The sequence below is a fragment of the Labeo rohita genome, chromosome 2, assembly GCF_022985175.1.
Source record: "Labeo rohita strain BAU-BD-2019 chromosome 2, IGBB_LRoh.1.0, whole genome shotgun sequence".
NCBI lineage: Eukaryota > Metazoa > Chordata > Actinopteri > Cypriniformes > Cyprinidae > Labeo > Labeo rohita.
Genome location: NC_066870.1, coordinates 16,775,382 through 16,789,477, shown reverse-complemented (window position 1 = coordinate 16,789,477; position 14,096 = coordinate 16,775,382). Strand labels below are relative to the sequence as shown.

The 14,096-nt window shown below is 37.7% G+C and overlaps 1 protein-coding gene across 6 annotated transcripts in view; it reads right to left on the bottom strand.

Annotated features, from left to right (window-relative positions):
* The window catches only part of map4l (microtubule associated protein 4 like), a 51,028-nt gene that overhangs the window by 8,768 nt on the left and 28,164 nt on the right, over positions 1–14,096 (bottom strand). For 3 of the 6 annotated variants that reach the window (XM_051128893.1, XM_051128902.1, XM_051128936.1), the window contains 6 exons: positions 7,507–7,940; positions 7,063–7,260; positions 5,233–5,350; positions 4,776–4,835; positions 3,421–3,677; positions 278–331 (listed from right to left, as the gene is read on the bottom strand). In XM_051128893.1, the coding sequence (XP_050984850.1) occupies positions 278–331; positions 3,421–3,677; positions 4,776–4,835; positions 5,233–5,350; positions 7,063–7,260; positions 7,507–7,940 (1,121 nt within the window). The remainder of the gene's footprint in view (positions 1–277; positions 332–3,420; positions 3,678–4,775; positions 4,836–5,232; positions 5,351–7,062; positions 7,261–7,506; positions 7,941–14,096) is intronic. The other 3 variants (XM_051128909.1, XM_051128918.1, XM_051128927.1) reach the window with 2 other exon arrangements.

Here is a 14,096-nt window from a genome sequence, read left to right as displayed (position 1 = left end):
AGACCAGACATTCTCTAACACATGTATGTGAACGTTTATATATACAACAACAACAAACGTGCCTACATTGCCTAACGGTAAACCACTTGTAACCTAATTTTAGTACACAAATTCTCTCTTTAGGTGTTTTGTGAGTCTGTACACTTGTACAAATGTAGGTTGCATAAACAAGTTTTTACAGGATCTGATGAACTTTGGAAAGACAGCGAGAGTAAGAGCAGGAGAGAGAGTGATACTGAGGCAGTGAGTCAGGGAGATGTCATTGGGAGGGACTCACTTTGCCCTGGCTGGTCTTTGGCAGAGCATCAGTCTTGCCCTGGGCTGCAGAGACCTGAGGAGACAAGCACCCCTTTAGTCAGTGCAGTGCAGGGAGGAGGTACAAAAAGCCCAGGGTCGAAGGTCTCAGAGAGGGAAGTGTAGGATGTACCACAATAAGTGATTCAGTATGCTAAGGTTACTTTCGAATTTGAAAGAATCACCCGACGGTTTATGTGTCATCAGATGCAATGGGGAAAATAGCGTATTTAAACGTGTGTCTGTTCTAGTAAGGGATAGTTCACCCAAAAATGAATATTCTGTCATTAATTACTCACCTTCATGTCATTCCAAACCCGTAAGATCTTCATTCATCTTCGGAACACAAATGAAGATATTTCTGACCCTGCATAGACAGTAACGCAACTACCACGTTCAAGGCCTAGAAAGGTAGTAAGGACATTGGTACAATAGTCTGTGTGACATCAGTGGTTCGTAAACATGTTTTGAGATTTCATTAGGGAGGATGACTTGCATTATTTTGCAGAGCCTCATTTATTTGAACCAGAATATACTGAGATACGATGAATTAAGAGTGATGGATGTTCTATGTCAGAATGCCGGTTCCTGCGTCAGTAGCACCACGAGCGTTTGTCATGGTACTGTTATGAATGTGCGTCAAAGACTAACATAGAAGAGAAAAAACTGCTAAAATTAAATAGTTGTTTTTGGGGGTTTTTTTGCACACAAAAAGTATTCTTGCAGCTTCATAACAGGGCCCTACAGTGCGACCAAAACTACTTTGTGCGACTATAAAAAAATATTTAGGAGCACCAGTGCGAGTGACCCGTTCAGCATCTTTTTGTTTGCGCTGGGGTGAGCTTCAAAGGTTTGTACGTGTTTTTGCAACGTTGAGTAATGTATCACAGATATATCTCATGAATCCTTTCATAAACCAAATGTAGAGAGAGTGTAAATAAGAGATTCATTGTCCAGTGTAGAGAACTTCGTCGATTATAATGGAACTTTCTGAGATTGCGATGAACTAAAATGAGTGACAGCTTTTAATGATTTTTAACAGTTAAATAAACAAGAAGTCAATATTAAGTGACTTACATTGTCTAATTTAGCTCTTTCGTCCTCAAAAATAGTTTGAAACATGTCACATCTGAGCCGCTGCGCATCTCCATTCAAACACAGCGAAGTTTCATTTATGAATGAGCACACGGTTTTAAACAAATCTAGTGAGTCAATGATTCAATTAGCCATTCATAAAGACAGTCACTTGCTTTATTGCTGAATGAATCAGCTGTTCGAACAAATCAAATGAATGAATGATTCAGTAATTAAATCTGTGACTTGCCGCCACGTACTTGCAGTTTTATTTTTATTTTTAAAGTATCTTTTTAGTTATTTAAATCATTTAATATTTCTAGATTCAAAATTTTACATTTAAAACATTAATATCAACATGAATTTATTAATTTGATCGCACTCATGCCACCTCTGAGCCTCATTAAATATATGAAAATACCTCTACAACTGCCACTTTTGTGTTTTTCTGTGCCACCTCGGTAGTACAAACAAATTTTGCCAATACTGAATTAATTTGGTAACTTATTCTTATTCTACTTGTTCTTATTCAGTTGCTTTAATTAGAAATTTTGAAAAAAAGCTTATAAAATATATTTTTAAAAAAAATTGACATAAAAGATGACATACTTTTAATAAAGTTAGAAAAATGCCATTACAAAGAAAAACAAAATTCCCCTGTAAATCACTTTAAGGAGTCAAAATCACCTTATAATGGGAAGGCTAATTTTTGATCAGATTTTTGGATTATTGATTAGAAAGCGCTCCTAAAATTTTGACTGTGCTCTTAAATTTTTTAAATTAGGAGCACTTGTGAAAGTAAGCGTAGAGCCAGTTGAACAACTGTCACATGGACTATTTTAACAATGTCCTTACTACCTTTCTGGGCCTTGAATGTAGTAGTTGTGTTGCTGTCTATCCAGGGTCAGAAAGCTAGATATAAGTTAGAAATAAGATATCATCAAAAATATCTTATTTAATTTGTTACTATCTTTTGTTAATATCTTACTTAATTTGTGTTCCAAAGATGAACAAAGGTCTTACAGGTTTAGGGTGAGGGTGAGTAATTAACAGAATATTCATTTTTGGGTGAACTATTTTCCTTATGAAATTTCTTTTAAAATTGAATCACCCTGTTTATCCAAACCTGCATGACTTCCTTTTTTTTTTTTTTTTTTTTTTTTTTTTTTACAATGGAACAAAAATTCAAACATTTTTTATATATACAATAAAAGTCAATGCTGTTTTGGACTTTCATTGTACTGGCACAAACATTCTTTGAAATATTTTTTGTGTTTTACAGAAAACAAAGTCATACAGGTTTAGAACAAAAAGAGGAGTAAATGACAGCTAAATTTTCAGCTTTGGGTGAATTATTCATTTAAATATTAATGGAAGAGAAAACCCAGAGAGTAAACATCATTCATGAAGGGTTTCAGAAAAAGACATTTTAATTTAAATGATGCATTGTGGCCTTTAGTTGACAGTCACCGTCTGAATTACAGATGGTGTAAATATGGAAACAGCCGGTCCTAACGCATTGCATTCTCTAGATCTTCCCTGAAAAGTAAAAGCCCTTCTGGGAATCCTGTTACACAAGGTCTTTTTTATTTCAAAGAGATGGGGAAGGATAGGTGGCTGGGAGATGGCTATGGAAGACAGACAAATTAATTCTACAGTTTTTGAAATAAAAAGTAGGAGCTTTGTTTTCCTTTGGCAGGTGGATGTCAATCACAGAACATTGTTGGAAGCCGTGCATCCATGAGCTCAGTCAAAACTGACAGTATCTTAAAGTTCAGGATCAATCAAATGAATAATGGCATTTACATCGACCAGCAGTGACATGAGACGTACGTATGAGAAGCAACTATAGCACAGTTTGAAATTTCATAATGTGTTTAATAGCAGCAATAGTGCAGAACATGAGCTTACGATCATGTGTTGCCAAATAATGCATCAAATTGAATCTAAGTCTGTAAAGAAATGAGGTTGAGTGCAGTATCTACTATGTGTATATTTCATTCCTTGCGCACATGCAATTTCTGCTGGTTCTCTCTTGACTGGTCAACTCACCTTGCCTCCTCCAGGCTGGTACTTCATGTTATCGGTGGAACCGATCTTCGAGCGCACATTTTTTAGATCCGGCAGTGGTGCGTTGGTGGGCCGGACGTTTCGGGGGGCTCGAGGTACAGGAGGCTTCCTCTCTAGGGGAGTCTGCTTAGGTACGGGGGGTTTGGTGATGCGGGAGGGACGAGGGGTCGGGGTTCCATTGGTGGCTGCCGTGCTGGTGACAGAGGGTGGTGTGCGAGTGGTTTTTGGAGTTGTTTTAACTGCAAAATAAAATGCAAGTTACTGTAGCAGCAAACATCACAACCCAGGAGGTTTAATACAGTATGCATGAGAGGCCAAATAGAGATTCATCTTGTTGTCGTTGACCTCATTAATATTTCTTCTTCCTAAGCCACCAGAAAAGTGGCAAGCCCTCATCAGAGTGACAAGTTGTGTACACAGAGGTATAGAGGAGTTGAAGGCTCTATCAGTGTGATGTTTTCAGACAGGCCTCTGTGAGTAAGTCTATCCCTGACTTTGTCAGCAGCTTCAGATTTGATGACTAACAAATGCACTAGTCAGTGTGTATTAGCTCAGAACTGCTGTGTTTTCAGGAAATGGTAGAGGTAAACTTCTCACCCTGCTCTTTAAGCCCCCATCAAATCAGTATTCAGTAACAGCTACAGACAAGTAAGCACCTTTATTTGCATGTAAGCACCTCTGCTGACCGCTGTAAAGAGTATTTTTCCACACTTAAATCTGTTGGACTGTTGGTTTATTTAACCAGAATATATTTAAATTCATTCAGTGTTTGTTATTCAAGTTTCTGCTAATTTAAATGGGATACTTTCTGGGCCTTGAACGTGATAATTGCATTGCTGTCTGTGCAGGGTCAGAAAGCTCTGGGATTTTATCAAAAATATCTTAATTTGTGTTCTGAAAATGAATGAAGGTCGTACAGGTTTGGAACAACATGAGGGTGACTAGTTAATGACAGAATTTTCATTTTTGGATGAACTATCTCTTTAATGTCTTGATGGCTTGGTAGGTAGATGGTTTAATGATTCATATTGCACATAAAAATGATGAGAGCTTTTGAAAATCAGAAGTTCCAAAATTACTGTCTGTCCTAAAGCAACTTTTGGAATATGCCAAGAAACAAGCAGTCTCAAAATTGTCCAGTGCAACAGCAACGTACCTCACAAATTATAACTTAACTTATATTTTGATGGCAATTATACCAGCAATCTGACGCAGTTTTATACTTTATGTAAATATCATTGCTAGGATGTCTCTGTAAATTTAATATACTGTACTATATGTAATTTATAATAACGTCTATTTCTAATGGTATGTAAAATATTTCGCTTCATTCTCACCTGGTGTTGTCTTTGCACTTGTCTTTTTCACCTCTCCTGCTTGGTTTTCAGTTTTTGTAGCTGTGAAAACACAGGATCAAATTAAATTATGTACATATAAATGCCATTACATCACTACCCTGACTTTAAATCACTGAATGCTTAACCTGAGCTACAACAGACTGTAGTTATGATACTGCCATTAAAGGAATCAAAATGAGGCTGTGAGGGACAGAAGTGCAATGCAATTGCTGAAATATCTTTACAAAATCTTTCAATAAAGAAAAACTCAAAAAAGTGTGACAGATAAGGGAGACATACAAAATGTGCAAGCAGTGGGTCCTCAGGACCAGGACTGAAACCATTGCTTTAGACTATGCATACATTTATAAAGACTGTAAGTCTATGCCTCCATTGTCATCACTATAAATTTCAAATAGAAAATCTAGCATGACTAAGTCCTATATGAAGAACTCACCAGAGGAGCGCCGGGCAGTGGTGGTAGTTGGGGTGCTGGAGCCATTTTTAGATGTGGGAGCAGATGCAGCTTTAGCCTTTGGCACTGGAGGGCGACGCTGAGTTGCTGTCTCAGAAGACTGAAGAAAACAATAAGACGTCAGAACACTGAACAACCAGTGATAAGGAGTTGAAGTCAAGAGGTTGATTAGATGAGTTACATACATAAACGTGGCTCAAGGGTGGCTTAATGCTTGCGGGTGATAGTTCAATTAAGGCAGAGTTTGACTGCTTCAAATCTTGAAAAAAGAAATGTTTCATGGCATGACCCACATGAAAGATTTGATCATGGCCTTGATAAACTTTCAAATGTATTTTGGTATATTGGATACTGGTGTGGATCTCTGATATTGTATGTGACTGTAATGGCTTTTTTTTCTGTTTGTTTGTATTTTTTTGTAGGGAACAAACATAGAATGTCTTTTATTATTATAATAATAATAATAAAAAAAAAAGTAAATAAAAAATCTCCCTTAACTAATTATGGAAGCCATGAATATAAAATAAAAAAAGGTAATTGCGACTTTTTGTCTTATAATTCTAACTTTTTTTCCTCACAATTGCGAGATGCAAAGTTGTAAATGTAAAGAACTTTTTTTCAGAATTGTAAGATACAAGCACGAGAAAAAAGTCAAAATTGCGAGGTATCTTGCAATTGTGACTTTTTTCTCAATCGTGCAATATCGTGCAATTGTGACTTTATAACACACAATTGCAAGTTATTAAGTCAGAATTGTCATATAAATTGTGATATATAAACTTGCAATTCTGAGAACATAATCTTTTTTCCCCTCAAAACTCGCAAATGCTGAAAAAATCTGAATTGCGAGATACTAACAATTGTGAGAAAAAAATCGGACTTGCAAGTTTTTATTTTGCAATTCTCACCATTTCTCTAAATTGTGAGTTTATATCTCACAATTCTGAGAAAAAAAGCCAGAATTGCAAGATCTAAACTGACAACTGCGAGAAAAAAGTCCAAATTGTGAGATACAAACTTACAATTGTAAGAAAAAGTCAAAATTGCAAGATATAAACTCACAACTGCGAGAAAAAGCCAAAATTGCGAGATACAAGCTCACTATTGTACATATTCACATATTATTTATTTACAGAATTTATTTATTGCTCAGAATTGCGAGTTTATTTCTGAGAATTGCGTTTATATCTCACAATTCTGACTTTATAACACGCAATTGCGAATTTATATCTCACAGTTGTGAGAAAAATAGAATTCTGAGAATTGCGTGATGTAAACTCTCAATTGTGAGAAAAAAAGTTAGAATTGTGAAATAAAAAATAGCACTGACCCCTTTTTCGTTTTTCTTCAGTGGCGGAAACGGGCTTTCATAACTAATGGACAAAAATTCCCCTAAGTGAAAAATCACCCGTATAGTAAATGAGCAGAGAAGAGATGACACTAGATAAAAAGGTGAGAATGAATTATGTATAGATTCATAATCCACAAGCACCATGCATGAAAGCTGGAGAAAAAGTAATTTAGAAACCGATCACAACAGAGAGGCATATAATTAGCCCTGTCAAATTAATTGAAATCTGTCCTTGCAAAATAAAACTGTGCCTTATATTTTATCTAATAGCCTAAAAACATGCCTCTCTCTTGGGAATTTGTTGGTGATAGAACATTTTGAGTTGACAACGACACAGAGGGGAAACCATGGGCTGATTTTAAGGGAAGAGAGATGGGCACCAGAGAAAGTCACAAATGGTCTCCCCTGTGGATTGTAGGCCGGGTGCCAAACCACAGGTGAGGGAAATGGCATTAACTCACCTTGGCCTTAGTCTCAACAGCAGATGTGGTGGTGGGGGTTTTCTTGGTGCCAGCAGTGGGGGTTGTTGCCTTGGGCATAGGGCTTTTTTTACTGGCAGAGTTGGTGGTGGGAGAGGTGCGTTTGGTGGCACCTGCACTGTCTCCAGTGGACAGCGAGTTTGGTCTTGCTGAGCTTTGTTTGGCTGACCCAACTGAAGGCTATATGCACGTATTTACAAAAAGCACAAAAGAAAAACTAGATGCAAACATGGGAGCATGATAAAATCAAGGTAGCAGCAATGGCTGTACAAATTGTTCATAAATCATAAGTTGTGAGTTTGGGTAACTGATCTTTATTCTTTATAAAGATGGAAAAATGAGAGCAAACACCTATTTTAAAAACATGACAGTTTAAATCAAAAAAGCATATTAAGTGAATGAAGTTTCTTGGTTTTTAAGACTTACCTTGGCCTTACTATCCAAGCTGGTCACGTCCTTGCTCCCATTAGCTGTTGGAGACTTAGCAGGTCCTTTAGCAGCCGTCGCATTCTTCTCAGCTTTGGCTGTCTTGTCCACTTTTTCTCCATTGTCTTTCTTCTCCTCTTTCTCCTTGTTTGTCTTCTCAGGTTTGTCTACTTTCTCAACCTTCTCGTTTTTCTCGGCTTTATTGTCATGTTTCTCCTCTTTCTCGACTTTCTTCTCATCTTTGATGATCTGCTCACTCTTCTGAGTCTTATCCACACTGTCTGTTTTCTTCGTGATCTCATCTTTCTTGTTTAGGTGATCAATCTTCTCTATTTTCTCAGGCTTGTCCTGCTTCTCAATTACGTTGATGTTTTCCATCTTCGGAGCAGTTTCCACCTTCTCCATTTTCTCTTTGGCTGTCTTGTCTTCTTTCACTTTGAAAAGACAAATTTGAAATTCACATATTTAATCACGAATGTATCTTTAGCATTGGGATTATGATCATTACAATGTATGTTTGTTCACACAAGGCTTGTTTTAAAATCAAAGATATCCAGTTAACAGGAAGCTACACTTTATGCCTCAGTCTCCGTACATTCTGACAATGAGAGTAGATGAGCATGAGAGGTCATGGAAAAGGGCACAGAAAGTGACAGTGCCTTGAGCGGACAGACAGAAAAGCACATTGTCAGCCTGGATGCCTTATGTAACTTGGCACCATTCTCCCCACAAAGTGAAAAATCAATGGCCAACGGAAGACCAAAACACCAAAAACCGTGTGTGTGTGAGAGAGAGAAAGAGAGGCAGAAAAAAAACAACAAAGAAAGAAAGGACAGAAAGAAAGAGCACACTGTTCCTGAGACAGGATGATAAACGCTCATTGAAAATGTGACGGGCCAACATAATGTCAAAAACATCCATTATTTCAGTTTAATTTTGGCAATATTTAAGTAAGGTATATTTTTATTTTATTTTTTACATTGTGATCTTATTTTGTTATCTTGATATGAAGAAGAAAGTTCTTTTGAAATAAATGAAACTGAATTGTTTTGTTCTCTATACCAGAGATTTTTCAACCTAAAATCTGATAGATTACATGACACTTTTTAATAACGTTCATGAAGACTATAATGCTTATAATGCTTGAGAGATCATTAGGTAGTTCAATTTAATATATTTTTAATAGGGCGCCTTCAGAGACCCTGGATGAAAACCATAACTCTAAATCTTCTTCTGAAGCTCTTCGCACAGTTACAGATGGATAAATGGATGGTAATATGCCAAACTGTAGACGTGCGAAACGTGGGCTCATCTCAGTACAGCAAAAGCAAATTATGACAAAAGGACATCCAAAGGTTACTCTGCTGATATTTTTGTGAATCCCTGCAGGCGGCCACAGGCACACACAGCAAATCTTATCCATCTTTCTGTCTATGTTGTAGCCATATCTATAACCTCTGCATCTGGCAATCTGTCTTCATCAGGTGTGTTAATACACGCACATACGCGCACGCATACACAATAAAAACAGCATATAACATCTGTTGGAGAACTAACAGCAACACTTCTTTCAATAAAAACGTGTTTTAAAATGTAGAAAATTCAAACATGATCAGCTGTCAGCATACATGTAGCTAAGATGTTCTGGCTTTGATTAAATCTACATTGAAGAGTTAACTATTTGATTTAAGCTAAACAACACAACCCTAACCATTTCCTTAATTCATTCTAATAACAGTGCTCAGTAATTTGCAGCAACAACCATCTACAGTTGAGGTCAAAAGTTTACATCCCCTTTACATAGAGTCTACAAGAGAGTTGAATTTATAAAAATAACACTGTTCAAAAGTTTACATCCCCTTGATTCTTAATACTGTTTCTTACCTAAATGATCCAGCTGTGTTTTTTTTGTTTAGTGATAGTTGTTCATGAGTCCCTTGTTTGTCCTAAACAGTTAATCTGCCTGTTGTTCTTTACAAAAATCCTTTAGGTCCCACAAATTCTTTGATTTTCCAGCATTTTTGTGTATTTGAACCCTTTCCAACAATGACTAAATGATTTTGAGATCCATCTCATATGCAGCTATTATAGAAGGTTTGAATGCTCACTGATGCTTCAAAAGGAAAAAAACATGCATTAAGCAGGGGGTGAAAACATTTTAAATTTGAAGATCAGGGTAAATTTTACTTATTTTGTCTTCTGGGAAATATAAGCTTCTGTAGCTTCTGAAGGGTAGTACTAAATGAAAAAATATGATATTGAGGCAAAATAAGAAAAGTGTACACATCTTCATTCTGTTCAAAAGTTTTCACCCCTAAATCTTATTGCATTGTTTTTCCTTCTGGAGCATCAGTGAGCATTTGAACCTTCTGTAATAGTTGCATATGAGTTGTCGTCAGTGTGAAAAGATGGATCTCAAAATCATACAGTCAATACTAAATAAACAATAACATGCATTTTGTATGATCCCACTTATTTTGGTAATATAATTAACAGTTTGCAGATTCTGAAAGGGAGATGTAAACTTTTGACCTCAACTGTATAACAGACCATCTTTGAAGGCATGTTTGCCACAAAAACAAAATACACTACCATTCAACATTTTGGTATCAGATTAAAATAATAATAATAATAATAATAATAACAATTAATGCATAATTAATAGAAAAATGACAGTAAAGACATTTATCTTGTTACAAAAGATTTCTATTTCAAAGAAATGCTGTTCTTTTGAACTGTATATTCATCAAATATGATAATGGTAACTGGAATAAGGGTTTTGCCATCATAGGAATACATTTTAAAACATATTAAAAGAGAAAAATGCAATTTCAAATTGTAATAATACTTCACAATATTACCGTTCCTACTCAATTTTTGATCAAATAAATGCAGACATTTCTAAGCATAAGAGGCATATTTATAAAATATTAAAAAAAGCTCAGGACCCCAAACTTTTGAATGGTAGTGTATGTTCAGCTCAGTCACACAGATAAAATGAAATGCATCTGTTGATGCAAAGACACAAGCACACAAGTAATCCAAAAACCAGAGATCTAGAGAGCCACCATACATTAAACAAATCCAATCCATGGAGATCACAGCAGCTGATCTCACCTACCATCACAGACACCTTTAGGTTGAATGACAGGTGATGAAACAGCATTTCCACTTCCCGATGGCTGTGGTGGTAACTGTATCCTTTCAGAACTCTGTGGTGCACCAGCAGGCTGTTCTTTCTTTGACGTAGGGGCTGATGGGATACTCATGGATGGCGTAACACTCTGTTTGTCCTCTACGGTGAAGTATTTGACGGCGGTCTGGGGTGGTGGCACATCCTTGCCAGGATATTTATCGGGCAGCTGAAGGCTAGCAGGCACTGTCAGGTGGGTACTGTCTGACATGGTGCGCTGGACCACTCGGCTCTGTTGCACGGGGGGTGACACGGGTGGGTGTGTTTCCGCTTTGGCCCCAACTTCGCCCTCCACATAGCTGTCATTCACCACGCCGATCACGCAATAATTCGGCGCGAGGCCTGTTTTCGAGATGCTGGGGGGTGGATCCCAATCGCAGACTGAAGATGTCAAGATGCCACTCCTCGGTGAAGGTCCTGATGTCACCCCATTGGTGGAAAGGACTTTCCCCGGAGACACGGGTGATGGAGAGGACGAGATGCTTGTGGGACTTTCTGCTGCACTGCCCAAATTCTTCCCACCCCTGCTGCTCTGGAGACTGGTTACCCGTTGGTCCGCCTCCTGGCTGAGTGCTGTCGACTTGGTGGAGAGGTCTTGCTTGTCGTCCTCTAACAGTTTGGAGGATTGTAGACCGCCTGGCTGCCCCTGCTGCCAGTTCCAGCCCTGGGCAGCTGTTGACGATGCCAAGCCTGGCATGGAGGGTGGCACTGAGCACAGATCTCTGCACTCTGAGCGCTGGGATGACATCCTTACAGTTGTCTCTCTAAATATATTTGTTCTGTATCAAGGTGTCTATCCGTCAGTAAACGGCATTGAGTAAGTCTATAACGCTGGTCTCTAAACCTCCCTCAACGCCGAGGCTGAGATGACTCTGCGTCTCTCTCCCAAATCCCCCTCCTCTCTCTCGTTCTCTCTCTCACCCTAATTCTGTCCGCACATTCCTTCCAAGTCTTAGATCACGTGATCACGGGAGCCGCGTCCTTATTGGATGCTCCGCACTGAAAACCCTTGCTTTTAGCATCCAGCGTGTTTATAAATACCCCTTTCTCTCTCTCTCTCACACATTGTCTCGTTCGGTGCTCAGAATGTTCTAGCAGACGCAAGCGTGCACCTTTACCCTCAGCCGTGGTGACGGAGGATGTCATCATTGCCTGGTCCTCAGGTGCTGTGTCCCACACTCAACACAATAACACCGGTATCAATCACATTTGGAGCAATCAGCTGAACCATTATATTCCTCCGCCTCTCACATATGAGGCTGATGGAAATGTGACCTCTGTTGTTTACTGTGCCTTTCATTTTCTAGAGTTAATGTATTAAAGGTATAGTTCACCCAAAAATGAGAAGTCTATCATCATTTGCTCACTCTTGTGTTTTACTAAACCTGTTGGACTTTCTTTCCCCTGTGGAAAACGAAAGAAGATATTCTGAAGAATGCGTGTTACATTTAATAACAGTCCTTGGAGCCGTTCTGAGGCACGGAAAACACCGGATCACACGCTGATCTCCTGAACGAAGTGCGTGCTTTGCTTTGAAACGTGCACCGAAACATACTGCGCTTTCAGTTTTAGTTTGTTTGACAAATACTGTGCCAAAACATAATGGCCCAAAACATAACTTTAAAGACCTTTCATCTTAGAATATTTTAAAAATCTACACTTTTTGAAGACCTATATTATTTCATATCGTCATGTGACCATGATAATATCAAAACAGCTTTGCTATCGCGATATCACGATATTAATAATGTTGTTACATCCCTAATCAATATACAGTATATATATTTTGTTTAAAGGTTGAACACTGATATTTAAAAATGATTAGGGAAAAGGGGGAAATATACTTTTAATAGAAACCTAAAATTGCCAGCAGGTGGCGGGAAATCAATGCATGATTGAGTCACTGAGTCATTCATTTAACCAATTTGTTCAACAGCTGATTACTTCAGTTACAAAATCATCACATTTGCAATCATGCTGATATTTGGAGAAAAAAACGTCATTCTTTGGGTGATATTAACTATATCATTTGATATCAATATGAAAGATATTTAAAAGTCATATGGGGGCATTTTGCCCCTTATCTTGAATTTTGGAGGAATTCTAAATGTATTTTAATAGACTAAATCGCACAGTGAAAGCGTGAACTCTAAATATGCTCATGCTGTAGTCTAATCTACATCATGTAGTGTATGTGTGCACTCTCTGGGTGTGTTTTTATTTGTTTTTGTTTTTATTTCGATATAGTCTATGTCAAATCACATAATTTTAAACAATTACGATATTATCTTTGACGATATATATCGCACACGTTTCACATCAGAAAGAAATCATTCAGTTTTGGAATTTCAGGATTTGTCTACCTGATCTCATGACGAAAACATACCTGTGGAAACTTGTCAATAAGTGTCAATAAGTATATATCACTGCATTTTTCAACAGAAATTAACACTAGCGGTTGTAAAACAGTGAGCACTTGTAGTTTTTTTTGTACACAATTATGATTACAGCTCCATATGTTTCGTTTTCCGGACGTAACAAGCTTGCTTGGTACAGCTGGCACAGAATTTGACTTAGGATACAGAATCCTTGGGGTATGAATCCTGTGAAAAACATGAATTACGAAGAGCTAAAAGATGAAGGATTGAAAAACAAGCTAAAACGGCATGCTTGCGATTGTGTTTTTATGTCATATTGGTTTTTATTTATCTATCGGGTAGGTTAAGGTGTAGTGCAGATGGTACATTTTTTTAAAACGTCATGGAGCATAAGAGTTATAGCACCACTCAATGAACATTTCAAGTCAGAACTGTGGTGACACATCCAAAACCAACGTCACAAAAAACTTACCATCTGTTCCAGGAAAAAAACGAACACTCTTTTAGCATCACTCAGTGGACATTTCACATTGAATATGTCACAAACGTACGTGGCGGTATGGTCATGAGATCAGGTTGGAATTTGTCCAAGAGTTTAAGCATCTCACCACAGTAAGGACCCTGAATGCATGCTGCAATAGCAATCATATTTCCTGCCCAAATGTGACTGCGCCAGTGCCTTGATTTATGTTTATATGCAGTGGTCTTTAATAGTGGGTGGCAACCCAAAATTGGTCTGTTCTGACCAATTGCGGACAGCTGAGAAAAACAATGGTAAATGCAAATAATATAATTGAACTATATCAACTCCAACAACAAAAAAAAGAGTAGAAAACACTTTTTTTTCATCATTTCAAAGGTGTGCATCCAATTAAACTTCAAAGCATTTACCACTCAAGCCAGCCAAACTACACCAATGCCAACGTAGACAGGTAGCACACATGCCCTCATCCTTAAACACCATGAACAACACAAGTTAAAAGACACACTCTAAAAACTGCTGGGTTAAAAACAGCGAC